Genomic DNA, 27,547 nt, shown 5'->3' with positions numbered 1-27,547 from the left:
AATATTTACAATCTGACTTTTTACAGAAAAAAAAATTTGCCAATCCCTAGTTTAGATAATTCAACCAAGGGCTAATTAGAAGCCTTTTTTCCCCCACGTACATTCTTAAATCATTGCTTTTTCCTGGTTTAGTTTGTAAAGCATTTGTATAATATGTAAATAAGTACAGAATTAATTTTTTCTGTAATTTTTTCTGTGAATTTTATAGTCTCTTAGGGTTCTGTCGTAATAGATCTTAAAAGTTATGTGTATTTTCTTATCCCTAATGAGTGTTTTCTCCATCATTCCATTTTCTCCTAAAAGTGAAGAGTAAGAGATGATTTTGGCTATTTGGAATCCCATTAATTGTAATTCTAATATTTATCTTTTAGTTTTCAAAAATACCTTTATAGAGCCTCAGAAACTAGATTTTCATATTTAATTGGAGTGAAATTACATATGCCAAAGTAACTTGCCAAAATCATTTTACCTGTGTTTGTAAAACGGTATATATGTTACAGAATTTCATTTTGGATTTGTGTAATAATTTTAGTGCTTTTTACATTTTTTTATTTGAAATGTTACATTGGTTTCCTTGACATTTTTCTTTATATATATTTGTGTGCTTATGCAATTTTAATTTAGAAATACTTTTTATAATTTTGTTCATTTTAATTTTGTAAAATAAATTTTTCCTCCCACAGAACCAAACTTGTTTTCTCATGATGCAGTTGTGAGAGAAATGCCTACAGGGGTTTCAAGTCAAGCAGAATCCTACTATCCCTCACCTGGGCCCATCTCAAGTGGATTGTCACATCATGCCTCAATGGCACCTCTGCCTTCTTCAAGCTGGTCATCAGTGCCCCACCCCACCCCACGCTCAGGCAATACAAACCCACTGAGTAGTTTTTCAACAGGGACACTTCCTTCTAATTCGCAAGGTATCCCACCATTCCTGAGAATACCTGTTGGGAATGATTTAAATGCTTCTAACGCTTGCATTTATAACAATGCCGATGACATAGTCGGAATGGAAGCGTCATCCATGCCATCAGCAGACTTATATGGTATTTCTGATCCCAACATGCTGTCTAATTGTTCTGTGAATATGATGACAACCAGCAATGACAGCATGGGAGAGACTGATAATCCAAGACTTCTGAGCATGAATCTTGAAAACCCCTCATGTAATTCAGTGTTAGACCCAAGAGACTTGAGACAGCTCCATCAGATGTCCTCTTCCAGTATGTCAGCAGGCGCCAATTCCAATACTACTGTTTTTGTTTCACAATCAGATGCATTTGAGGGATCTGACTTCAATTGTGGAGATAACAGCATGATAAATGAGTCGGGACCATCAAACAGTGCTAATCCAAACAGTCATGGTTTTGTTCAAGGTAGTCAGTATTCAGGTATTGGCAGTATGCAAAATGAGCAATTGAGTGACTCCTTTCCATATGAATTTTTTCAAGTATAACTTGCAAGATTTAAATCCTTTTAAATCTTGATACCACCTATATAGATGCAGCATTTTGTATTTGTCTAACTGGGAATATAATACTGTATTTATACTGTATATATATAATACTGACTGAGAATATAATACTGTATTTGAGAATATAAAAAACTTTTTTCAGGGAAGAAGCATACAACTTTGGACATAGCGAATACAAAATTGGAAGCTGTCATAAAAAGACAACTCAGAGGCTGGGCGCAGGGCCTCACACCTGTAATCCTAGCACTTTGGGAGGCCGAGGCGGGTGGATCACTTGAGACCAGGAATTCGAGACCAGCCTGGCCAACATGGTGAAACCCCGTCTCTACTAAAAATACAAAAATTAGCTGAGCATGGTGGTACATGCCTGTACTGTCAGCTACTTGGGAGGCTGAGGCACAATAATTGGCTTGAACCCAGGAAGTAGAGGTTGCAGTGAGCTGAGATCACACCACCGCCCTCCAGCCTGGGTGACAGACTGAGACTCTGTCTCAAAAAAAAAAAACATGCTTTTTTATATTTCTTTTTATAATGTTTTAATGTATTCTTAAATTTCAAGCAAATTTAAGATAAAACTTGTAATGGCTATGCCATTGAAAAACTTAATTTCTTATTTTTGAGGCCCATGGGCCGAGGTAACCCCTAAGGGGTTTTCTTAGGCTTCTTGGAGCTTAGATTTGTATGTATATCAAAATGTCTTTAAAATGTTAAGTTGGGCAGAAGGCAGTTGAAGTGAGCTTTCAAGATATGGGAGGTTTTCTACATTTTATACTATTTCAATCTGTGCCTTTAAAGTTGCTTATGATTTTAGCTTTACACTCATATTTTTTAAGGGGAAGAAGTTTCCTTGGACCATTCACCTTTCTTAGATGTCCTCACTCCCTGTGATCTCATAAAACTGCCTATTTGACATCTCTATCTAGAAATCTAATTAAAGCTCACTCTCAGCATATCCAAAACTGAATTCTTGGTCTTCCCTCCCAAACTTGCTTCTCCTTCAGTCTTCTCCAACTTAGTAAATGGCAATGCCATACTTCTAGTTGCTCAGGCCAAAAAGCCTGAAGTCATCCTTGATTCTTCTTTTAGCTCCCATATCCAATCCATTAGCAAATCTAGTAGAACCTACCTTCACAATATATCTAAAGCTGACCACCTCTTTTGACCTATTAACGCCCTATTCCAAGCCACCCTATTCCAAGGTGGCTTGGAATACTATTAACGCCCTATTATTAACGCCCTATTCCAAGCCACCATCATCTCTTCCCTGGATTGAAGCTGTCACCTACAAAAATTCTTCTTATATCCTTGCATCCCTACAGTCTGTTCCCCGTAAAGTAGCCAGAATGATTATTTTTAAAACAAGTCAACTCATACCATTCATCTGCTCAAAACAATTCAATGGCTTCTCATCTCACTCAGAGCAGTCAAAGTCCTTAAAAGTTGCAGGCCTAGACTCCCTGTCCTACCTCAGGTACCACCATATCCCACCTCCTCATGCAGCTCCAGGCACCTTGGCCTCAGTGCTCCTCAAAGCATCAAGTATGCACTTGCCTTGGACTCTGTACTTGGTATTCCCTCTGCCTTGAATGTTGTTCTCCCAGAAAAATGCATAGTCCACTCTTTTACATCCTTCAGGTGTCACTCCACTCTTACCTGAGTAGGTCTTCTTGAATATATACATCAGCATTCCCTGTCCCCCCTGCTTTATGTATGTCCATAGCACTCACCACGATCTGACTTTACTAAGTATTTATTCATTTACTGTTTGTTTTCCCATACCAAAATATAAACTTTCTAAGGACAGAAATTTTTGTGCTTTATTGTTGAATCTCCAATTTGTAGAAAAATGCCTACCTTATATTAAACACTCAGTAAATGTTTATTGAACCTTAAAAGTATTACTAATAGAACTTTAGTTTTTGAAAGAAATAATAACTTTAATTATAAGACATATATGATTTTTGCAGTTTTACTTAGTGTGACATTGGGTTTATGAGAATCATGTACATTCAAGTCCAGGAATAATAATGGTCATCCAAATTGTTTGAAAGGAAAATAATCCCAGTGGCAAAATGATGGTAGAATTTGGGTAATCTTTTTTTTCCTTTTATGAAAAGAGATTTTATTGACGGTAAAACATTAGAGGTTCATTGAGAATCTCTAAATCCATGTTTTGACATTGTCAAGCTCATTGCAACTTCCAGATTGAGTAACACTTATAACACATTTCCTTTTCAAAGTACAAGATTTTTAAAAGAGACTTGTTACATATTCATTTGGCTGGTTTCAAATGGTGAGCTGAATGCTGGGTAATCTCTACTAGCTCCTTAATCAGATTTAAAATTCTCAGTGTTTCCTAGTTGTTTCTACATACTTTATCTGAGTTGTTATAGCTGTAACATTACACTTTATTTGCTGTTTGTGTTTCATGACTTTTGGTAATTCTGGCATTTACAAACCTTTCACTTTGCTTCAAAAGGTAGTTATATTTTAGGAGTTTTCATTTGATATATAATTATTTATTGTGCCCTTTTATTTCCCAAAGACATTGTAAGGGTTAATTAGATCATTATATTTTATTATTACAGATTAAAGTTGGGCAATAATCTTAATTATGATGGAATTATCATTATGCTAAGTAATTAACTTATTAAAGACCTAGTTTGTTTTACAACTAGAACCTGCCCTAAATGTTGAATATCTTCCTAGCAAGAAACAGTCTGTCATTTTACTTACACGATGTCTAACCAAACCATAACTTTATATAAACTAGTCGTTTCGGTCAAATTGAGAAATGTGTGAATGCCATAAAAACAAAAATTCTCAGTTAAATGATACTGGGAAATAGGGAAGAGAGCAAGGTAAGACTTGGGCTCAGGATGGTTCAGGAAGGAAAAAAAAAAGAATTAAAGACCCCTGAGTACCATTAATATTCCTCAGAAATTATTATTTCAAAAGGAAATATTTCTGTATTATAAATTTTTCATGAACAGCCATTATGAAATCTCACAAGAATCATAGAATTCAATAAAAAAGGTAGAAAGTAATGTTTTATTTTTTATTTAAAAATATAAATTAAAATAAATTTTTAAAATCATAAGCACATAAATAGAACTTACCAGGGAGAAAGAAAAACCTGAAGGCACAATTTCTTTTCTGTTCAAAATATGAACCCAGGATGTCTCTAGATGATGATGGATAGGTGGGGAGAATTTTTTTTTTTAATACAGAATCTCATAGTTTTGGATTAATTAGCACCAATCAGTTTAAACACTGACTGTTGGAATAGCTACATGAGTTTTTTTCTTTAAACTAAATAAGCGTTGGCTACTTAGTATAAGTAAGTATAAGCAGAATTAAGGTTCTGCTACATCTGTGTTTAGAATATTTTTTTAAAACTAAATAAGCGTTGGCTAGTTTTGCGGTGTAAGCAGAATTAAGGTTCTGCTACCTCTGTGTTTAGAATATTCCCAATGGATTTTTCATTTTTCAGGTGCTATTTTTTGACCATAGACTTTAATTTAAAATGAATTTGGTAACGTTTCTCCTCTATCTCTACATATATTTATGCTTTTCACCTGCTCTTTTAACACCTGCTTTTAGTTTCTGAGGCACTTTTCTGAACTCTACTTGTGCACTGGATCCCTCCTCTTTTCTCTGCCAGGCTGTGTTTACTTTATCCTTACATCACCACTTAGTGATTCCTTTCTTTGTATAAACATGGTAAATGTCTTCATTAGCCTAAAAGGAAAGACCAAATAAAACCTTTCCTACCACTTGGATGCGTTTGCATCCTGACTTCTGAAATGCTTCCAGCCTCCATTTTCTCCCTTCCCAGTTATTCCTTAGCCCAGCCATCTCTATTTTTAGCTCCTACAATTTTCTTAGGATATTCTGGGAAAGATGAGCGGAGACTGCCGGCCTTGTCAAATCTAGTGTCTTTTTATCAGTCCTCACACTGCTTGACCTATTTATAACCTCCTATACTTCCCTCTTTGGATACTCCTCTGGGTTTTCTGTGGTAGACAAGATTCCTCCCTGAGATTTATTTCCCATGAGTCTTGACCCCTCCCCTCAGTTGGTGCTATTTTTCCCCCTGGATGATCTTATCAGAGCCCACAGGTTCAGTTTTCTTTCATGCTACCTGAATGTCCTGATAAACTGGCTCTCTCTCTTCTTTACCTTCCATAATGGCATTACCATTTACCACTCCACCCAAGATACTTACTAGGAACCTCAAAGTATTGTATTCTTTTTCTCCGTCCCACTCATACTTAATCATCAAGTCCTTTTGAGCTTGTCTCCTCTTGCATATGTCCCTTCTTCATTCCTGCTGCCTTCTTAGTAAAGGCCTTCATTCTTTTTTCCCTAGTAATAATCTTTTCCATATATTCCAGTTAAAATACCACTTTCTCCCTATTCCTTATTACATAGTTAGCATTCCTTGAAAAAAAAAAATTCTCTCAGGCCTCCATACCTTTAACATGTTACCCACTCTGCCTCTGCTCTTCTGGAACTAGAACACTCATCCTTGAAGACTGGGCTTCTCTATGAAGGTTGGTCCTGCCTCCTTAGTTGAGGTGAAGTTTTGTACATGCCTGTATTATGGACATCCTCTTATTTAAGTGTTTTTTCGTCATTGGGACTCCAGCACCCAGCATAGTCCCTAGTATACTAGTTGGTGCCGAATAAATAGTAGCTGTTATAAGAAAAGGAAGGGTGAAATTGACATAGGAATTACTAAAATGTATATGGAAACAATTTTTAAAGGGAAAGGTAATGATTTTCTGGCAGGAAAAGCAGCAATGACAAGATTACTTAAGGCTTGTGAAATACACTTCTCTTCCTTGACCTGCTGCTTCCCTTTTTTACCACACATACACACACATACCACAGCCCTTTGAGACTGAAAGCAGCTCTATTGAGAATAGTAGTGTCAACTGTATTATGTAGAAATTCTAAAGTTTTTGGGATTATTTCATAGCCCTGACCTTGCTACTTCTCTCCACTTTATGTGGCAGGTTTAATCTCAGGTCTCCCTCATACACTTCTCAGCCTCAACACCTAACCCTCACACAACACTCCAGTATTGATGCAATCAATCTTGTATAACATTTTTTGAATGTCCAATGTGCAAAGCACCATGTTGGAAATGATACAGAGGTGAATAAGACAAAAACTCTTGCTCTCAAAGATGTCAGTCTTTTTCTTTGCAAGGATAACACATGTAGAGTAAAATGCATAAAGGGGACTAATTTTAAATGTACAGCTTAACTAATTTTTATGTATGTTAACACCCATATCACCACCATGTTTAGGACATTTCCAACACCCCAGAAATTTCCTTCATGCCCCTTCCCAATCTGCACCTACACCTCTAAATCTATTTTCAATCTTAATGGCCTTTTAAATAACTGGGCCTCTCACAACCATAGTGAACAGCAACAGCTGGGTTGTCAACGTTTAACCTAATACTTCAGGAAAACTCGTGATAGTTTCCATGTTAAGAGAGACATGGAGCAGGGCATTGGGCATGGTGGATGGATCACTCCTGTAATCCCAGCACTTTGGGAGGCCGAGGTAGGGGGATTGCTTGAGCCCAGGAGTTCAAGACCAGCCTGGGTAATATAAGGAAAACCTGTCTCTGCAAAAAAAAAAAGAAAAAGAAAAAGCCAGGCATGGTGACATGTGCCTGTGGTCCCAGCTATTAGGGAGGCTGGGGTGGGAGGATCCCTTGAGCCCAGGAGGTTGAGTCTGTAGTGAGCAGTGATTACGCCACTGCACTGCAGCCTGGGCAAGACCCTGTCTCAAAAAAAAAAGACTTGGAATTGGTGATCCAGGCTGCCTAATGGCATCAAATAATTTGTTATATCTTTAATTCATTTATTGAAGGATCACCACATGCTTTTAAATAGCATGGAGAAATGGAAAGAATAGGGACTTTTTACTCAGGTAATACCCAGCCTGCTACCTAACAGGTTGTGTTGTACTAAATAAAATGGTACATAAGAAGAAACACTGTAAATTATATAGTTCGAATCAAATATTGTTAATAAACCAATATATGTATATCCTATGTCCCTGATTAATCTTTAATTTAGATACTCCTTCTAGTTATCTAATACACAGCAGAGTGAGAAAAATCATTATGGATTAGGTTCTTTAGTAAGAAACCTGAGATGGACTTCTCATTAGCATTAACTAGTTATTGTCCAGCTTTGGAGAGCCTTCTTTTGGCCTTGTTTTTCCAGAAACATTTCCTATTGATTAATGAAGGTAAGGCCAATTTTAATGACTTCAATTCTGAAATTTTGTGACTCTTTATTTGTAAAAGTTGATTATGAATTGGGAGTGGTTTGACTTTTCCTAAAAATGAATCTCATAGCTAATGAAGTTGCCACTGAAAGTTTCTCATCTGTTTTGTTTTCAGACGTTGACTATAAAAGGGGAAAAATTGGAATGCTTTTTGTATCATACGTAACAGAAAATGTCATGCCATTTATCATTTATTATAAGCCCAGAAATAGGTGACTAATCAGAGATAAATGTATGGGTTGTCTGTATCTAGTTTTATGCCCTTTTTTGCCTAAGACGTAGTCAAATTAATATTTTAACTAATACATCTTAGCAGAGTTTAGTTAAGCACAAAGTTAACAGTGGGTAAGATTGAATCTTGAAAGTAATCATGTCTGTAATGTTTTTCATGCATGCAAAAAACACAGACAAAACCACTCATGCCCTATTAATAAACAAAATACAGATCAAAGTTTTAAAAAGTAATCACTCTATTTATTCTAAATGTCTGTGGCTTTAGGAAAATACCACCAGCTAGTACTTACCTATTTAAAGATGTAGAATTTATTATCCTCTAATATTCTTATCACTTGTTTCCACAACTTTAGTTTACTATTGGACTTTCAAAAATTTAAAGAATTACAAGTAAAATTCATTAAACACCTGTGTGTGAATATTAATACACAGTAATTAGTACAGAATGTTGCTTCTTCAAATTGAGTTTTCAGGGAAATCAGCAAGTAAATGAAATACAAATTTTTGGTAAAAGTATCAAACATTCATCTTGCCCATTTTTCCTCTTAAACTTTATTATCTAATCAAACATAGTTTTCCATAAGATGTAATAAAATATAGATAAGGTTGGAATATTTGAGGATCCATTTGTGGAATTGAATTTAATGAGACTTCATTGGTGATACACTTGATTTTTACTGGGTAATTAGCTGGTAATGTTGGTCACTGTCTCACAGTTCAAGTAGCTTTAAGATGACGTGGCAAGGAAAACACAAAGCTTTTGGGTAACCAGCGTTCTTAAATGTATGGTTTTTGACCAGGTGAACCCTTTAGAAGTGATTTCTGTTTTAAAAGTATGTACTTAAAATACCTTTGGCTGTGATGAATCTAGATCCCAGCAGAATACCAAAATCCTATTTTTTTGACTGAGTATTTGTATATGCTTAATGACTGAAATGAATTTGGAGGTACTGATGAAAGTCATTTTTTAAAGTTCTCAGGTACTGTTCAATTATTTAATGTTAAGTTTAGTATCAAGATGCAATTGTTTTTAAAATGCCAAAATGCTGTTTATTATACAGAATATTTTATTACATTTGTAATATCTTTGTATACAGTGATGTTTTTCTTGATAATATAATAAATGGAAAAATTCTAAAACACTTGCTGAAATTTTGTTGCTGTTTAACTTTTAAAATAGCAGATTTTCTTCATATTTATAGCATCTTCCTAACAGGAAAAGGTAGTTTTAGTTGCTCGGAAACATTAGACATTTTTTATGGAATGCTGTTGCTGAATATGGTTGCATTTGTAACTGTCCTTTGAAATAATTTTGTAGAGTACTGAAGTGCCTTTTTTCAAGATTTTTTTTCCTTTTTCCTTTTTTGGCTTAACCAACAAAAATCTGTTTTCAGAGTCCTGGAGGCTGAAAGTCCGAGATCAAGGGTACTAGGATGGTTTCTGCTGAGGCTCTCCTTCTGGCTTGCAGATGGCTGCCTTCCCATCATCCTCACATGGTAGAGAGAGAAGGATGGAGATCTAGGGTGTCTCTTCTCTTTTTTGAGACAGAGTCTCACTCTGTCATCAAGGCTGGAGTGCAGTGGCACAATCACAACTCACTGCAACTTCTGCCTCCTGGGCTCAAGAGATCCTCCCGCCTCAGCCTCCCAAGTAGCTGGGACTACAGGCGCATGCCACCATGCCTGGCCACTTTTTGTATTTTTTGTAGAGACAGAGTTTCATCATGTTACCCAGGCTGGTCTCAAACTCCTGGGCTCAAGTGATCCACCCGCCTTGGCCTCCCAAAATGCTGGGATTACAAGCGTGAGTCACCATAGCTGGCCTGGCCTCCTCTTTTCTTAAATCCTTTTTTTCTTAATTGACAAAACTGTATATATTAATATTTATCTTGTTCAACATGATGTTTTGAAATATGCATACGTTGTGGAATGGCTAAACTGAGCTAATGAACATGTATTACTTCACATAGTTATTTTGTAGTAAGAACACTTAAGATCTACTCTTAGCAACTTTCAAGAATATATTTGTTATTAACTATAGTCACCATGTTGTACAGTAGATCTCTTAAACTTATTCCTATCAAGCTGAAATTTTAAATCATTTAACCCACATCTCCCCAACTCTGCAACCCCTATCCCAATCTCACCTCCCCAGTTCTAGTAACAACCATTCTACTCTACTTCTAGGAGTTCAACTATTTTAGATTCCACATATAGGTGAGATCATGCAGTAGTTGTCTTTCTGTGCCTGACTTATTTCACTTAACATTCTTCAGGTTAATCCACATTTCAAATGACAGAATTTCCTTTCTTATGGGTGAATGATAATTCATTGTACATATACACCACATTTTCTTCATTTATCTGTTAATTGATAGATGCATAGGTTGATGCCGTATCTTGGCTATTATGAATAATGCTGCAGAGACCATGGGAGTCAGATATCTCTTCAACATACTGATTTTATTTCCTTGGGATACATATACCTAAATAGTAGGATTGCTGGATCATGTGGTAGTTCTGTTTTAAATTTTGTTTTCTGTTTATATTCCCACCAACAGTGTGCTAAAGGTTCTCTTTACTCCGTATCCTTGCCAACACTTATTATCTTTCATCTTTTTTGGTAATAGCCATTCTAATAGTTTTGAGGCAGTGCCTCACTGTGGTTTTAAATTTGCATTTTCCTGGTAAGTGATGTTGAGCATTTGTATGTCTTAAACCTGTTGGCCATTTGTATGTCTTCTTTTGAGAAATGTCTACTCAGGTCCTTTCCCCATCTTTTAATCAGGCTGTTTGTTTTCTTGGTATTGAGTTGTTGGAGTTCCTTGTATATTTTGGATATTAACCCCTCATTAGATGTATGGCTTATAAATATTTTATTCCATTCCATAAGTTGTCTCTTCACTCTTGATAGTTTCCTTTGCAGTGCAGAAGCTTTTGATATAGTCCCATTTGATTTGTCTATCATTTCTTTTTTGTTGTTACCTGTGCTTTTAGGGTCATATTCAAATAATTGCCCAGACCAGTGTCATGGAGCTTTTTCTCTACATTTTCTTCTAATAGTTTACAGTTTTGGGTCTTAGATTTAGGTCACTTTGAGTTGAGTTTTCAATATGGTGTGAGATAAGGGTCTAACTTCATTCTTCTGCATGTGGATATCCAGTTTTCCCAGCACAATTTTTTAAAGGGACTGTCTTTTCCCATTATGTTGCTTCACACGTTTGTAAAAAATCAGCTAGCTGTAAATATATAGATTTATTCCTGGGCTCTCTTTCCTGTTCTTTTGGTTTAAGTGTCTGTTTTTATGCCAGTACAAAAATGTTTTGATTACTATGGCTTTGTAGTAATTTTGAAATCAGGTATTGTGATATCTCTAGCTTTGTTCTTTTTGCTCAAGATTGCTTTGGCTATTCAGGGTCTTGGTGGTTCCATATGAATTTTAGGATTGTTTTTTTGATTTCTGTGGAAAATATCATTGGAATTTTGATAAGGATTGCACTGAATCTTTAGAACACTTTGGTTAGTATGGACATTTTAGCAATATTAAGTCTCCCAATCTATGAACGTGGGATATCTTTCCATTTATTTGTGTCTTTAATTTCTTATATCAATGTTTTACAGTTTTCAGTGTAGAGATCTTTTACCTTCTTGGTTAAATTTATTCCTAAGTATTTTATTTTTTGTAACACTACTGCTTGTTGTATATTGATATGCCTGCAACTTTACTGAATTTGTTTATTAGTTCTAACAGTCTTTTTGGTGGATTCTTTCAGTTTTTCTATATATAAGATCATCATTTGCAAACAGGGACAATCTCCTTCCTTTCCAATTTGGAGGCCTTTTACTTCTTTCTCTTGCCTAATAGCTCTGGCTAGGACTTCCAGTTCCAGTACTATGTTAAACAGAAATGAGAGTGGAAGTCCTTGGATTATTCCTGATCTTAGAGGAAAAGCTTTCAGTTTTTCACTGTTGAGTATGGTGTTAGCTGTGGGTTTGTCACATATGGTCTTTACTTTTGAAGTACACTCCTTCTACTCCTAATTTGTTGAGAGCTTTTATCATGAAAGGATGTTAAATTTTGTCAAATGCTTGATCATATGGTTTTTGTCCTTCATTCTGTTAATGTGGTGTATTATATTTATAGATTGGCATATGTTGAACCATCTGTGAATCCCTGACATAAATCTCACTTGGTCATGGTGATTAATCTTTTCAATGTGCTGTTGAATTGGTTTATTAGTATTTTGTTGAAAATTTTTGCATCTTGACCAGGCACCGTGGCTCACGCTTGTAATCCCAGCACTTCAGGAGGTCAAGGCCTGAGGATGGTTTGACCCAGGAGTTCGAGAGCAGCCTGGGCAACATAATGGGACCCTGCCTATACAAATATATATATATTTTTTTTAATTAGCTGGGCATGATGGTGTGCACCTGAAGTCCCAGTGGTGGAAGGATCACCTGAGTCTGAAAGGTCAAGGTGCAGTGAGCCATGATTGTACCACTGCACTCCATCCTGGGTAACAGAGGGAGACCCTGTCTCAAAAACAAAAAAGAAAAAAAAAGAAAAGAATTTTTGCATCTATGGTCATCAGAAATATTGGCCTGTAGCTTTCTTTTTGCTTTTTCTTTTCTTTCTTTTTTGTTTTCCATATCTGCCACAGTCTAAATTGACAAGTTTTCTTCTTTAATAGTGTCTTTGTCTGGCTTTGGTGTCAGGGTAATGCTGGCCTTGTAAAATGAGTTTGGAAGCATTCCTTCCTCTTCAATTTTTTGGAAGCGTTTGAGAAGGGCTGGTATTGGTTCTTCTTCTTTTTTTGAGATGGGGGTCTTGCCCTGTTGCCCAGGCTGGAGTGCAGTGGCACTATCACGGCTCACTGCAGCCTTCACCACCTGGGCTGAATTAATTCTGCCCCCTTAGCCTCCCGAGTAGTTTGGACCGCCGACATGCATCACCACACCCAGCTAATTTTTTATTTTTTGTAGAGACAGATTATCCCTATGTTGCCCAGGCTGGTCTCGAACTCCTGCACTTAAGCAGTCCTCCCACCTAAACCTCCCAAAGTGCTGGGATTACAGATGTGAGCCACCATGTCTGGCCATAGTTCTTTAAATGTTCGATAGCATTCAGCAGTGAAGCCAACTGGTTCTGGTCTTTTCTTTGTGAGGGATTTTTTTTTTTTTTTTTTTTTTTTTTTGAGACTGAGTCTCGCTCTCTCACCAGGCTGGAGTGCAGTGGCGCGATCTCGGCTCACTGCAACCTCTGTCTTACAGGTTCAAGTGATTCTCTTGCCTCAGCCTCCTGAGTAGCTGGGACTACAGGCACGTGCCACAACGCCCAGCTAATTTTTGTATTTTTAGTAGAGACGGGGTTTCAACATGTTGGCCAGGATGGTTTCGATCTCTTGACCTCGTGATCTGCCTGCCTTGGCCTCCCAATGTGCTGGGATTACTGATTCGATCTCCTTTTTTTTTTTCAAGGCTTAACATGTATTTTAACAAGTTGATGCTGCATTGCTGCTCCATTTCTCAGAAAAACTTCAAATTTAAAGTATCAGCAACAAATCAAACATAGTACATCAATTAAATATGCACAGCATAACTACTACCTAAGATAGGCAAGGCTAAGAGCTACTCTCAGACCTTCAGCATACAGCAACCCTGTTTCCAAGATTGTACTAGGCCTATCAAGAAAAGTTGTGAACAGCAACATCATAGACACAAAAGGGCCATTCCTGGTTGTCCTTATCCAAGAAAAAGAATGAGGCAAGTTAACACAAGATTTTTTAAAAAGATATACTGAAATGAAAGTCTCTAACAGAAAATGTCTTCCTTAGGACATGAAGGGATGATATATCGGATATAAAAGAACTATATGTACATTGTTTGTGACCTCTGTGGACATTTGCCTGAATTCTCACCTGGGAGTGAATGGAGCAGTGGGGCGAAGGTCACTGGAGGAGGTTGTGTTTTGTGGTGTATGTGGCTTTGTCTCTGGGGTTGGGGAGTGTATGGATTCATTTCACTGTGGTTCCCCTAGGTCTTCAAAAGTCACATTTGAGACCTCAGTAATGCACCACAGAGAACTGATCAGTTAAACAATATACCACACAGAACTGGTTTGTTAAATACCACTCCTCCCTTGCCCTCTTCCTCCAAAATACTCCCTAGAGTAGTATAGGTAGGGTAGACCTAACTATTGGGAGGACTCTCTTAACATTTTTCTAGGGTAGAATTCTGGCTAGTCCATAAAGGGTCTTTTTAAAGGTTTTGAGAAACTAGACACTGCAGCTTGATTAGTATCAGCAACGTGTGTTTGGAGTAAATTCAGCTCCAGGAGTTGCACAATTCAACGCAGGAGGAGTTCCGCCAATTGCCCCAATTCCTTCCATTGCAGCAGCTTGGCCAAAGCATTCTGTTGTTGGTGGGGTCAATCTAGCATCATAGGTTCAGGTTCTGGAGGAGCTGGGCTGCCAGCTGGCACGGAAGCAGGGGGCATGGTGGCTCCGTTATGCCTATAGCACCTCCCACAGCCATCTGGCCCATCTATATCTCCTGCTGTCTCATATCAGAGAAGGTTCCAGTGAATCTTTCCTGCCATTACCAGTGCATCACTTCCTCCTAGTGCCTGCACTCACCTCGCATGGGCTCCAGTTGCCGTCATTTTTGCCTTTCTTGGTTGTTCAGCTCTTCCATCCTCCACAGCTCTTCTTGGCACCTCATCAAATCCTGCCTCATTAGCATGACCTGGCATTGATGAAGGCGAGCAACCTCCATCTCCAGCTCCAGCTTCTCATGAGCCTCCTTGATATTGCAGTCCACTTGGTCCTGCTGCTGCTTCTCCATCTCAATGAGTACCCTCCAGTGCATGGCATACTTATATTCAAAAGCCATGCTGTGCACACTGGGGTGGCTGTTCTCACTCCTTGTGAAATTGCTGGTTCTTTACAACCAGCTTCTCTGGAAGTCCTTCTTTGTCACCTAATTAGCCTATGGGCTACACAGCAACAGGATGAAGAAACGTGGTTAACAGGAAGAAGCCTTCACTGCATCTGTCCTGAGCTTTCTGAGCAACTGGCTGTCCTGAGAACTCAACAATGCCTTTCCCTGAGGGCCTTCCTTGATCATCCACAATGACTACAGCCCTCTCCACCTGGCCAAAGAAAAGGCTTCTTCCAAAAGTTTGTTAGAAGGTTTCAGACTATAAGAGATGCACTATGGCAGGCAGAGTGCACACAACTGCATACTGTCCAGACCCACTTTGGCAATCTCCACTAGGGTTCATGCTTCCAAGTGCATAAAGCCAAAGCCTTTATTCTTATGAAGGCCTCACCTGCCTTCCCATATTTCTTTTTTGTTGTTGTTTTTAATTTTTTCATTTTTCCTTTTTGTTAATTTATTTAAATTCTCTTTCTGTGAAATTGCCTTCCCATATTTCTCACAGTTTCCTCATTTCCTCCTCAGTGATGTCAGAAGGAACACTGCCCACAAAGAAATATTTGGCTTCATTTGGTGAAGGGCTTCTTTCCTGGTTTCCTTAAAATGCTTCAGGTCAATAGTCAAGCCTTCATTTTGGCTGCTGGCCTTTTTCCCATTTTCAGGTATTGGCAGCAGCCATGGCTGCTGCTGTTGCTGGTGATGGCTAATAATGTTTCCCTAGAGTATGGTTTTGCTCCAAGTTAAAAGTTTTACTGCTTCTCTACCTACTGGCCTCTCCTCAGAGTAACGGTGACCCTTATTTGCTGTTGGTCTGTTTAGATTTTCTGTTTATGACTCATTCTTGGTAGGTTGTATGCATCTGGAAATCTGTCCACTTCTAGGGTAATCCGATTAGTTGGCATATAATTGTTCTTAATAGTCTTTTTTGATCCTTTGTATTTCTGTGGTATCAAAAGATTTTTATTTTCTGCCTTCCTGACTTCTTTCCCGCCTGTCTCCCTCCCTTCCTGAGTAATTCAGGACAAAAGCCATTTGCTTGTTCTGTACAAAGTGCAGGAAGATGTTACCACAGGGGGCAGTGGTAGTGGCCTAGTGTAGGGCTGCAGTGTGGAGCCTGAGGAGAATGTCTGAGGGCAGCAGGGAGGGGACTGTGAATTGAGGCAGCAATAGATTGGTTATTTTTGAGGAGGACTGAGCCAAATTTCTGTGTGGGGTGTGTGTGTGTGTGTGTGTGTGTGTGTGTGTGTGTGTGTGCCAAAGGTTTGTTCATTTCTTGCATTTGAAGTACTCTTCAATGACATCCTTGGCCTGAGACTCCTTGCCATAGTTCTTAACTACTACACAACTTCAACCAACCACTTTACGGGGTTTCCCCTTTCTGTCAGTTTTACAGAGGCCTACCCATTCCCCTAGTTTCTTGTCATCAACCTTAATTAGGTTGATTTGGTGTTCAGCACAAAGGGCCTCCACCAACTTGACATACATAGGCTCATCACAGTTGGATGCAAGCACACACAGCACACAAAGATGGGCTTGGCACTTGTCTGAGGCTTTGGCAGCTTTGCAAATTTCACATGCTAAGCCATCATGGATGAGGGCGGTCTTCAGCACCTCCTGTAAAACAGTATTAATGTCCATTACACCTCCAGCAGCACTGCCTTCCTCGGCCATGGCAGTGGGTTACGAGTGAAGCTGAATCTTGAACGCACCCGAGACTCCGCCTCTATACAACTCGGTGGCAGCAGGGAAAGAGCAGGAGCCAGATTTCTTATAGTCAGAGAAGATAATTACAAATTTGGAAAGGGTGAAAACTAGAATAAGGTTGGAATTGGAAGTACTGGTATAAACTCTTACAGCTTTCAGTATGTGTAGATACAGAGATGTATAGGTGTGTGTGTATGAGTGGGGTGTGTGTGTGTGTGTGCATGCACATGCATTCATGTTTGTTCCCTAGCTCTGTTCCATGAGAGGGCTTGGGAACAGCAATGGCACCAAACAATGAGCATATCTACTGCCCAGATCTTGGTTTCTAAATACCATTTTCTGCTAAAAGAGACCAGATCTTAGCAAAAAGCCCCTTGCAGAGTTAGTGCAGAGGAAATACAAAGATGAGCATGGAATGTCTTTTTGTATTAGAAAGAACATGCTCCAAGAATGATGGGGACATACCAAAGGACACAGAAGCCAGCTTGAAGGGGCCACCACTGGCCAAATGAACAAATTACAATTTCTCAAATAAAATAAGCCACAGTCCACATGATATAAATCAATGAATAAATTGGAGAGAAGGGAAAGCTCTACCTTTTAGGGTAATGCCAACCAACAAATGTAAAAGGAATGATGGAATTAGAAAATCTGTATTTGGCAATCATTGTGGTACTGATTGATTCAGGTGAAAATCTTCAATGGATGCTAAAACTAGTGAGTGAAAGTTGGATGATCTCTCTACAAGATACTTATTAATTACAAGGGGAAAAAAAGAACAACCATAAAAGTGGACAAGCCTAGTGATAATACCTAATCAATTGACCAAAGCCCCAACCAGCAACTGGACAAATCAAAACTGTGTGACACCTGATAAGATGCAAGAAGACAATCTCTCTTTTGTGGTGTTCTTGCCAAAAAAGGTACAATCTGAATCTAATAAAAAGGAAACATCAGACAAACCCAAATTGAGGAACAGTCTACAAAATAACTGACCTGAAGTGTTCAAAAATGTTAAAGTAATTAAAGTTAAGAAAGACAAACTTTTAAGAGGGCTGGAGACTAAAGAGACATAACGAAATGCAATGTGAGCACTTGACTGTGAAGGACATTGATGGGACAACTGGCAACCTGAACGGGGTCTGTGCGTTAGGTGGTAATATATCAGTGTTAATTTCCTGGTTTTGATCACTGTGTTGCGGTTAAGTAAAAGAATGTCCTTGTTTGTAGAAATTACACACTGAAGCCTTTAAGATCATGAGGCATCACTGGCTCCATGGTTCAGGGAAAAAGGTTCTTTGTACTTTTCTTGCAACTTTTCCTGTAAGTTTGGAATTATTTCAAAATTAAAAAATTCAAAATAGAATCATAAAAGTAATATTTTTCATAATAAACAAGGGTAGCCTTTGTTAAAAAATCAGAAAAGCTGATATCAAAGTTCATTCTCTTATGTGGACTTAAAAATCAAAGAATAATTAGCTCCAAAAGAAAAGATGTGCCAAGTAAGATGTTTTTCTCTTACAAAATGGAAATTTAACTTCTAAATTTACTTCACATAACTTGCAAATGTAACCGGTTATCTTACTTGGACATTTTTCATTTTACCAACTTTATTTTCTCTTGGCTTTTCCAGGTGTTCAGAGTTGATGTTTTTCCTAAAATAAACCACAGACTATATTTGGGACAAAGAGATACTAAGAAGTACAAAGGGCTCTTTCTCTAAGTGTTATGAAAAAGACTTTGAATTTAAATAAAGCTTACAAAGAAATCATAAAACTAATTTTAAAATGCTTTTATGTAGGCAAAAGGGAAACCATAGTACTCTCACTACTTAATATTCCCAGTTCTGCCTGAAACAAAGACATACATTAATTTTTAACAATCTTTGTCTCAGAATTCTAGGACCATTTGGAAGAAGTATTTAAAGCTAATGCTTACTCTTTGCTTGAAATTTGGTATAATCTCAGGAATAGAAATTTAAGAAATAGAAGTCTTCTCATTTCAGTTTGCTAAGCACATTCTTCATTCTTACATATTACAGGTCCACTGGATTCAAAGCTAAGCCAAAAATACCATTCAAAAGACTGCCTCCTAAATTATTTAAATCTCTTTTGTAGCAAAATTTTCCCAGAAACTGAGGAACATCCACACAGAAATTCTTACCTTTTTATCAAAAGTTTGTTATCCTTTTCTCATTTTCTGGGCCTTTCAATGCATTGGCATTGACAATAGTGACAAAATTATTTGCTGCTATTCGCATATCAAACACATGGTTTCAACGTGGTATGAAACTATGTTGGTTCCAACGTGGCTGACTCCTTTGTGTCCATTAAAACCATTTTCCTCATATCTAAAGTGAATCTTGGTATCTGTGATTTATGTTTAATATAGAGATGGGAAACAGTGAGTAATCTAATACTAGTCAAGTCACATGTATTCTTAAAAAAAGCTCAAATAGTTGAATTAGGGTGATGGAAATTATACTCAAATCTGAAATTGTAATGAGGCTCCTTTCTGAAACTTAATGACCCATTCATTTTCTTTTAGGTTTAGCTTAATGTTTTTCCTCTTCATAATACCAACTGAGGTTTAACTTAATAACAAATGGTAACTATATAAGATTGTATTAAATAGTCTTGGGCTATTTTTTGGTAAGCTCTTTGATTTGGTAACTACATTCCAAAAGTTAATTATCAGTTACATGAGTTTAAATGGCATCCATAGCTGCCCCTTCACACAAACAGGTGCTCAGTAATAGGGCTTATTAGAAAGACCCTAGAGACCAAGAAACTTCAGTTCTAGTCCTCAATATAGAAGTAGCTAACAATTTTGGATAAGTCATTTAACTTCTAGTCTTTGGTTTCCATATTTATAAAATGGAGACAATATCCTATCTACTTTAATAAGGTATTTTAAAATGTTTATAATTGGATAATATATTGAAGCATTCTGAAATAATATCAGTTCCTCTTTGTTTAGCAATCTCAATTTTTCAAATTCTTAACCCTGGGATTGAAGTTATTAAAGGCACTTGTTTCTCCTTATTTAAAAGATTTATGAAAGGCTCCTACCACGGCATGCCTTGGTTCCTACGGTTTTACTTTCCCTCCACAGGAAACATATATTGACAATTTTAGATTGTCAAAATTCTTTCTTAATGAAAGTATTAATGAGAATTATTTCATTAGTCATAGTTTGGTTAAGATTTATGACAAATCACAGCCAAAAGAACTTCATTGGTAATAGCTTGTTTGAGGCTTCCTGGGAAAAATAATGATGTCAGATTTGCATTTGCAATCTTAGAATATTATAGGATATTATGCTGCATAAATCTAGATATAACTTTTATTCAGATAATTTAAAAAAATTAGAACATGGTTTTAAAGGTGGTATATCTCTTGCGGAGGGAAATCTTACTGAAATTACAGCTTCTTAGGTTAACAGAGAATGTGTCCTGTTTGTGCACCTCTCTAAATGAAAGAATTAAGGAGAATTATTTCATTATTCATAGTTTGGTTTGTGGGGGTGAAAGAGAAAAATCCTAAGACATCCTTGGAACAATTTAACACAAAATATGCACATATATAGATCCTGAGATGTTACAACAAATTAACAATTATATAGATCAACATGATCCAAATGGTTTCCAAGACACCGTTATGGTGGGTAAACAACCATTTTACGGCATGTGCTCCATGGATGTCCACATCATGCCAGGAAAACCATACTCTTTGTCTCCAAATTTGAAAGCTAGTCATCCAGAGCAGGTGGCCAGTCAACATCTACAGACTAGAAGGGAGAAAAGAAGTCATTAAAACAGATATTACTGTTGTGGTAAGCATTTGCTGGTAATGCTGTATAAATTTAATAGTTTTAATATAATGCAACAGAAGAAATCGCATTTGAAGAAAAGAGCTATTGAATACCATAAATTAACCCTCAAGTCTGTTCTAGGGATTCTTGGGCCTGAGGTCTTCTGAATTAATTGAGTAGCAGTATTTGGCTACTCAGTTGGTTATTAACTGTGCTTTTTGACTGATAAGAGAATACATTTAATTTTTTTAAATGGTATTTATGGGGGCCAGGTGTGGCTCACACCTTTAATCCCAGCACTTTGGGAGGCCGATCAATTATATAGATCAACATGATCAAGGTGGGCAGATCACTCAAGGTCAAGAGTTCAAGACCAGTCTGGCAAACATGGCAAAACCCCGTCTCCACTAAAAATACAAAATTTAGCCGAGCATGGTGGCACACGCCTGTAGTCCTAGCTACTTGGGAAGCTGAGGCAGGAAGAACAGCTTGAGCACAGGAGGCAGAGGTTGCAGTGAGCCGAAATCACGCCACAGCACTCCAGCCTGGGTGACAGAATGAGAATCTATCTCAAAAAAAAAAAAAAAAAAAAAAAATGGAATTTATGGGTAAAAGTAGCAAACAAATTCAAGTGACTACACCAATTTTCCCTCAGAAGTCTCAGAAATTTTATTCTTCTGATCATTTTTATTCTCTCATCTTGCATTTAACAAATATTCAAGTAGTCTATACGCCTATAGTCTTGTTGTAACACAGCAACAAAATGTGAAATAAATGATTACGAAAGATGACCGGGGACTAGAAAAGGATTAAGGATCTTTGTGCTTCAGTTCTGTAGAATTTCTGTTTCTTTAAAATCCAGTTCATCTATCTCTACTTACCTTTATTTTGTTCTTCTAGGACAAAACCCTGATCTTTGAGTCAGAATGAAATTACAGTAAACAGACTATTTGTCTCCACATAAACACATACCAGGTCTATCAAAGGCTAGGGGATCTACTTTAAGGGAAAGTTTTAAAAAAAAACCCCACTGTATCTGTGGCTTTTATTGACATTTAAAGTTTAAAACATAAAATTATTTACTGAAAATTTTTTCATTAATCCATGAGTCACTTCACGTACTGACTTCAAAAAAAATTTTATTAGAAAAGCCTAAATAGCTATGTGTGCGTGTGTCTTTTACAAATCTCAAGAAGATATTTTGGTTCTGTTTCAGAATATAGCCATATACCAAACACCCAAATGTAAATTAATGAGTGTTTTCTCAAGCTGAAAATAAAACATGACTGATCACAATCGTGTGTGTGTGTGTGTGTGTGTGTGTGTGTGTGTGGAGAGGAGGCAAGTTGTAGTGCTTAAAAAGCTCCACAAGTGATTCCAGTGGGCAGTCAGTGTTGAGAAACACTGGCCTGTGAGTCTTTGACACTCCTAACTGTTCTGAGAATTAAGGTAAAAAAAGATTAATGCAAGCCTGGGCAACACGGTGAGACCCCATCTCAATAACAACAACAACAAAAAAAGCCAGGTATAGTGGCTCATGCCTGTGGTCCCAGCTACTCGGGAGACTGAGACAGGAGGATCGCTTGAGCCCGGGAGGTCAGGGTTGCAGTGAGCTGTGATCGCACCACTGCACTCCAGCCTGGGTGACAGTGCAAGACCCTGTCTCAAAAAAAAAAAAAAAAAAAAAAGATGAATGGAGTAGAGATTTTCTTTAACAGAAGGTTGTCTTCCTCCAAATGATAGTTTCACTGAAGAGCCTCCCTGCAACCTTGAGGGCACGTTCACTGGCTGTACTGCGGGAGCCAATCTAATCCCAGAGCACTTGAGAGAATTGCTGGTAAGGAAATAATACTCCAGTGATCATTTGATTACCATAGATGTTTTCACATTGGGCAACTATGCCCACTTCTTTCTATAACTTTGATATTATTCCCAACTGCAAATCCCCAAGTCCTAAGATTCTGGGGAGAGTAGCGGGGGGAGGTACTCTATTCCTAGTCAGATTTGCATGAAGAAACACCACTTGTGACTCAACACCTATTGATACTCAAATGAAATATTTATGGAGACTTGCCCGACAGAACCATTCTTACAATTACTTTAGAATTTAACCTTGTTTCAATTCAGACGGTAAGAGCAGAGAACTTGGACCACATCACAGGGGTCCTTATAGAACTGCTTTTATGAAGAACCATTGGCTCACCTCACTTTCTACCCTTGTGAATCCATGTTTCTGAATACGCTGCTTTAAAGTCTTTATAAAATGCAACAGGTATGGAAATGAATATTTCCTTGCTTGGTTTAAGGGTTTAGATTTGATACTACATGTAAAGCACAGTTAATAAATTAGCTATATATTTGCAAGGAACATAAATGAGACCTCGTATTAAAAAAAAAATATCTAAAGACAGTCCCTCCCTTCAATATAATGTTACTGTGAGATTTTCACCATTCTCAAATACCTATGGAGGTGGGTGGTACTAAAATGGCTTAATGCCAAAGAGCATAACTTTGGTTGAATTCAATTTGCCAATGTGCATTCCACAACAAAATGGTTTACCTCAACATCCAGCTCAAGAATGTCTGCAGTCACATTCATCAGGGACCCAATGTTTGGCTTGGTTCTCCCGAAGTCTCCATGTACAAACTCTTTAATGTAGCTGGGGTTTGTTTAAGGAAAAAATGAAGACAGCATGCTGTACCAACTATTTGGTAAGATATGACAGGCAAAAATAATAATAAGAGCAGAAATGTTACAAAAGAAAGGTTATTTCTGACCTCTGACTTGTGTGTCTTAAAAAATAAGCTTTGGCAAGGTGGTCACTAGTAGCCTGGCAGCCAAAATCACAGCCTGGGAAATGTGTTTACATCAAACTTACCAAAAATCATTACTTTCTTTTTTCTTTATAGCTCATCTCCAAGTGCCAAGGTTTGGATGTGGACTTTAAAAATTAACCATAGCTCAATGCTTTTATTAAAAAACAACTTTGCCACAATTTCTATGTTATTATCTTGTTAGTCCCATTTTTTAATAATGGCAACTGTCACCTGCCAGATGGTAGGTTTCCACAGAGCCACACACAGAGTGATCTCAATGATGGCATTCCTTGTAACATGACCCAGAGGCAATAGGATGGAAGGAATAATGAGACTATTAGTTTAGTCTTAATGATGTCTCTTCGGAAGGATTACCAAAGACCTACCATCTAGTTTGCTAACATGGTTAGCAAAAGAACTAAGTTAATTCTCTCTCTCTTTTTTAAAGGGGCAACTTTGTATTTCCCTCAAAATTGTATTTCAAATTTTGAAATCAATAACTAATTCTAGAATTTGTTTGTAAGATTAACATTCCTTACATAAGACTGTACTGCAGCTTTGATAATATTTATCTAAAAGATTTGTTTTTGCCAGAATTCGGTAAAAATGCAGCATTATGTTTTGTTCTACAAACCAGCATTTAGCAGAAAATAATTAATGGAACTTGAATAGAGAAATAAATTTGTTTCCAGATGATGAAAAATCTATATTATAATACACTGATATTATGTCCTCACTTTCTGAACGTTTACTGACTCTACCTTTGCCAAATGTTTTGACTAAAGCATAAGACATATAATTATCTAGTAACTGTGTTTTTTGATAAACTCACAACTACCCAACAATTGTTATCCATTTTCTCTCATTTTCTTTAAAGAATCCCCTTCTGCGTAGCAATGATGAGGAAAGAAAACCAAATAGCCCCAGAATAACCAGTTAAAACGTCCAGAGAGGTTCTTATTCCTAACCAGAGGGACAAGGTTTAAGTCAAATGAGCTAGCTCAGTGCACTGATCAATGTAAATATATAAGATATATATAAAGTAAATTTAGTAAGTGAAAAATTCATATACTTCTGTGTATAACCATGTGGCATCTAAAGCTTTAACACATAGTCTTTCTTGGCTAATACCTTAAGTACATGTATGTGGCTGGTTCTAAAAATGTTTTAATAGGATTGAAAAGACATCAAATTCTACAAAAGACATTTCTCCTTGGCCCACCAGAACTAAAGGCCAGGATTAGGTAAGAAGACTTTTAAAAATATATACATGATTTGAAATTCCATCCATGATAGGCAAATATGCTCCGAACAACAAAGATACAAAGATCTGTCCACTGGAGTCTAAATTGATCATCCTTTGATCCAAATTACAAAATTTAGAAGATTTTAAGAGTAGATAACCTATACTTGGCTTAGCTGAGTAAATCCAGGTCCTGGGGTGGGGCAGGGGAAGAAGTGAACGCAGGCTGGTGGGGAAAGACAGGCAGACTAGTTACAGCAATATAGTAAGAATGGTATTTGGTGATTAAAACTTGCTTTTTTTCCATATATATATATCTAGTGTGTGTGTGTAATATATATACACACACACACACACACACACACACAATAGTACATCATTAGTTCTATACCAGTTAGAAGGTATTTTGTCACTTCATGCTATTGGATCACAGAATAATATAAAACCAAGAAACAAACAAAAACTAGGAAGACCTTCAAAAAGTAAACTAAAGCTAAGCCTATTGGAGCTCCCTGATATATTTTAATCAGCAGCTCAGTTCTGATACAAAAATCATACAAGTCAGGGTAGATTACGAACAAATTATCAGCCTTGGACTACAGATATTTTAACTCTGAATCTCAACCTTTCTGTAACACAGTCAAAGCTCTTTGCCGTCTGAAAATGGTGCTAACTAATGATATGTCATCTGAATCGTTTTGTTTTTGTTTTTTTCACAAGGCACGTAGAGAAAGATATTCTCTGTTGTACTAGGCCAATGGCCAAGTAAAGATCATGATGTAAAGTAGTGCTACTCCCATCTACTCCCTGTGTTTAATCATCTGAGGCAAATACTTGAAATGTTGAAAAGACCCAAATATGGTCATAAATACGTGACTTGCAAAAAATGTCAAGACAGCAAATGAATCCATCAAAAGTATTTTCTGAGTACTATGTGCTCAGCATTGTGTAAGACACTGCCATTATAGGAAACATAACTTTAAAGCTGACATTGAACTGACTGCTACCTCAGGGTTTAGAATCATTTTGAAAAACAAATTTAGGCCAGGTGCGGCTCACGCCTGTAATCACAGCACTTTGGGAGGCCGAGGTGGGCGGATCACGAGATCAGGAGATAGACACCATCCTGGCTAACACGGTGAAACTCCGTCTTTACTAAAAATACAAAAAAATTAGCCAGGCTTGGTGGCAGGCGCCTGTAGTCCCAGCTACTCGGGAGGCTGAGGCAGGAGAATGGCGTGAACCCAGGAGGCGGAGCTTGCAGTGAGCTGAGATCGCGCCGCTGCACTCCAGCCTGGGCGACAGAGCGAGACTCTGCCTCAAAAAAAAAAAAAAAAATTTAGTGGGAAAAAACCACATCCAACAAACAAACAAACAAACAAACATATTCTTCTTCAGTATAATCCTTTCCCGAATCCCTCCCAGACCAAGCTGACCCTGTTTTCTAGGGGACCATGAACTTTTCCAACAGGGTTCTGGTTCGATGGCGGCAGTGCGGTAGGTGGAAGGATACGTGCCGGCCTGAGTTTTCAAGTGCAGGCGGAAGTGGTGCTCATCCACATACTGTGTCTCCATGGAGTGAATGACGCGAGCTCGCACAGCCAGGGGCCTTCGGTGAAGGACGCGCAAAGGTGTTTTCTGGTCGATCTTTAAGTCCTAGGGGAGAATATGACACACAGTCCCGGAGTCAGAGCTTTGCCACCCAGTGAATCCTGTTTTAGCCCTTCTCTCACCATCCATAGCTCACCACAGATGTTTTTCCTTTAGAGAACTCCACCTATCACGGGGTGGACACTAATGGTAAAATGAATTGTGTCCTCTTAGGTTCAAACTCTGTGGGACTTCTCATAACCCAGTCTATCATTACTCATTTTCTGGGCCCCAGTAACCTCGCCATTTAAAGAGGGCTTTGAAGTAAATAGGTCTCTTTTACTCTCATATTTAATAAATTGGTGAAGGCCCTGGAGTTCTGGCCTGCCCTTTAGGCCCATCGGGTTGCCCTAAACGACAAGGCCTTTACCTTTGTTTTCTAACGCAACAGAGTGACCTAAGAGTGGGGATTTCAGGCTGGGGTGAGCAATGGCTGGTTGCAGAAGGTGGGACATCAGCATCGCTTGGGTGTATGGCAGTTTGCGTTTGTTTGTTTGAGACAAGGTCTCGCTCTGTTGCCCGGGCTTGAGTGCAGGGGCGCCATCTCGGCTCACTTGCAACCTCCGATTCCTGGGTTCAAGCGATTCTCCTGCCTCAGCCTCCAGAGTAGCCAGAATTACAGGCACACGCCGCCATGCCCGGCTAATTTTTGTATTTTTTTAATAGAGATGCGGTTTCACCATATCGGCCAGGCTAATCTCCAACTCCTGACCTAAGGTGATCTGCCCTCCTCAGCCTCCAAAGTGCTGGGATTACAGGTGTGCGCCACCGCGCCCCGCCGAGTTTGCGTGTTTTAGGGAGAACCACATACCTACTGTCAGGGGTGGGTTGTTTTGGGTTTTTTTTGTGAAGGAAAAGGGTTCTACAAAAGGATACGTCTGGAAAAGTTATTAATACATCTTGTTTAGGGTGACATTTCAATATAATAATTACAAATCGATGTACATAATAAACCGGGACCTTTCAATGTTTGTTAGCCCAGCTTGCAACCAATAATACCGCATGTCTTTTTACGTTTCAGATTTTTTAGGGACACAGGCTTGTTTTTCTCACAAGTCGTTCAAGTTAGAGATTTTCTTTTATGTCACAAGATAAAAATTAAGAAATAGAGGTTAACGCTGTAAAAGGTCAACTAATTCCAAGTTTTAAAAATTGGGCGTAATCAGAAATTCAGATTCATAAGAACTGAATCCTCTGCATTTTCTTGTCGGAACAACTCTTCCTAATTTCCATGGTTCTTGAGTGCTGGAAAGCCTGCTAAGAAAGAAAGGTTTCTGTCTGGTCTTTCCTCTATCAAGTTCTCCACCAAGACAAAAAGAGCAAGTTCTGACAAAGACTGCATTTGAAAGGGTGTGACTGCTT

The 27,547-nt window shown here is 37.9% G+C and overlaps 2 protein-coding genes and 2 pseudogenes across 21 annotated transcripts in view; 1 reads left to right on the top strand and 3 right to left on the bottom strand.

Moving 5' to 3' along the window:
* REL (REL proto-oncogene, NF-kB subunit) overlaps window positions 1–9,165 on the top strand; it is a 48,756-nt gene extending 39,591 nt beyond the window's left edge. For both annotated transcript variants that reach the window (XM_054547521.2, XM_002812005.6), the window contains one exon: window positions 684–9,165. In XM_054547521.2, the coding sequence (XP_054403496.1) occupies window positions 684–1,456 (773 nt within the window). In that variant the 3' untranslated portion in view covers window positions 1,457–9,165. The remainder of the gene's footprint in view (window positions 1–683) is intronic.
* LOC100436094 (small ribosomal subunit protein eS12-like) lies at window positions 8,069–16,629 on the bottom strand (annotated as a pseudogene).
* Window positions 14,322–15,398, bottom strand: LOC100940003 (non-POU domain-containing octamer-binding protein-like; annotated as a pseudogene).
* Window positions 16,630–18,439: 1,810 nt separating the features above from the next.
* Window positions 18,440–27,547, bottom strand: part of PUS10 (pseudouridine synthase 10) — a 79,334-nt gene continuing 70,226 nt past the window's right edge. For all 19 annotated transcript variants that reach the window (XM_054547523.2, XM_063713418.1, XM_063713419.1 and 16 more), the window contains 3 exons: window positions 26,049–26,191; window positions 23,036–23,135; window positions 18,440–20,451 (listed from right to left, as the gene is read on the bottom strand). In XM_054547523.2, coding sequence (XP_054403498.1) covers window positions 20,413–20,451; window positions 23,036–23,135; window positions 26,049–26,191 — 282 coding nt within the window. In that variant the 3' untranslated portion in view covers window positions 18,440–20,412. The remainder of the gene's footprint in view (window positions 20,452–23,035; window positions 23,136–26,048; window positions 26,192–27,547) is intronic.

Source organism: Pongo abelii, chromosome 12 (genome assembly GCF_028885655.2).
Source record: "Pongo abelii isolate AG06213 chromosome 12, NHGRI_mPonAbe1-v2.0_pri, whole genome shotgun sequence".
Taxonomy (NCBI): Eukaryota; Metazoa; Chordata; class Mammalia; order Primates; family Hominidae; genus Pongo; species Pongo abelii.
The sequence above is the reverse complement of the archived record's forward strand: the minus strand, read 5'-3'. Positions and strand labels throughout refer to the sequence as shown.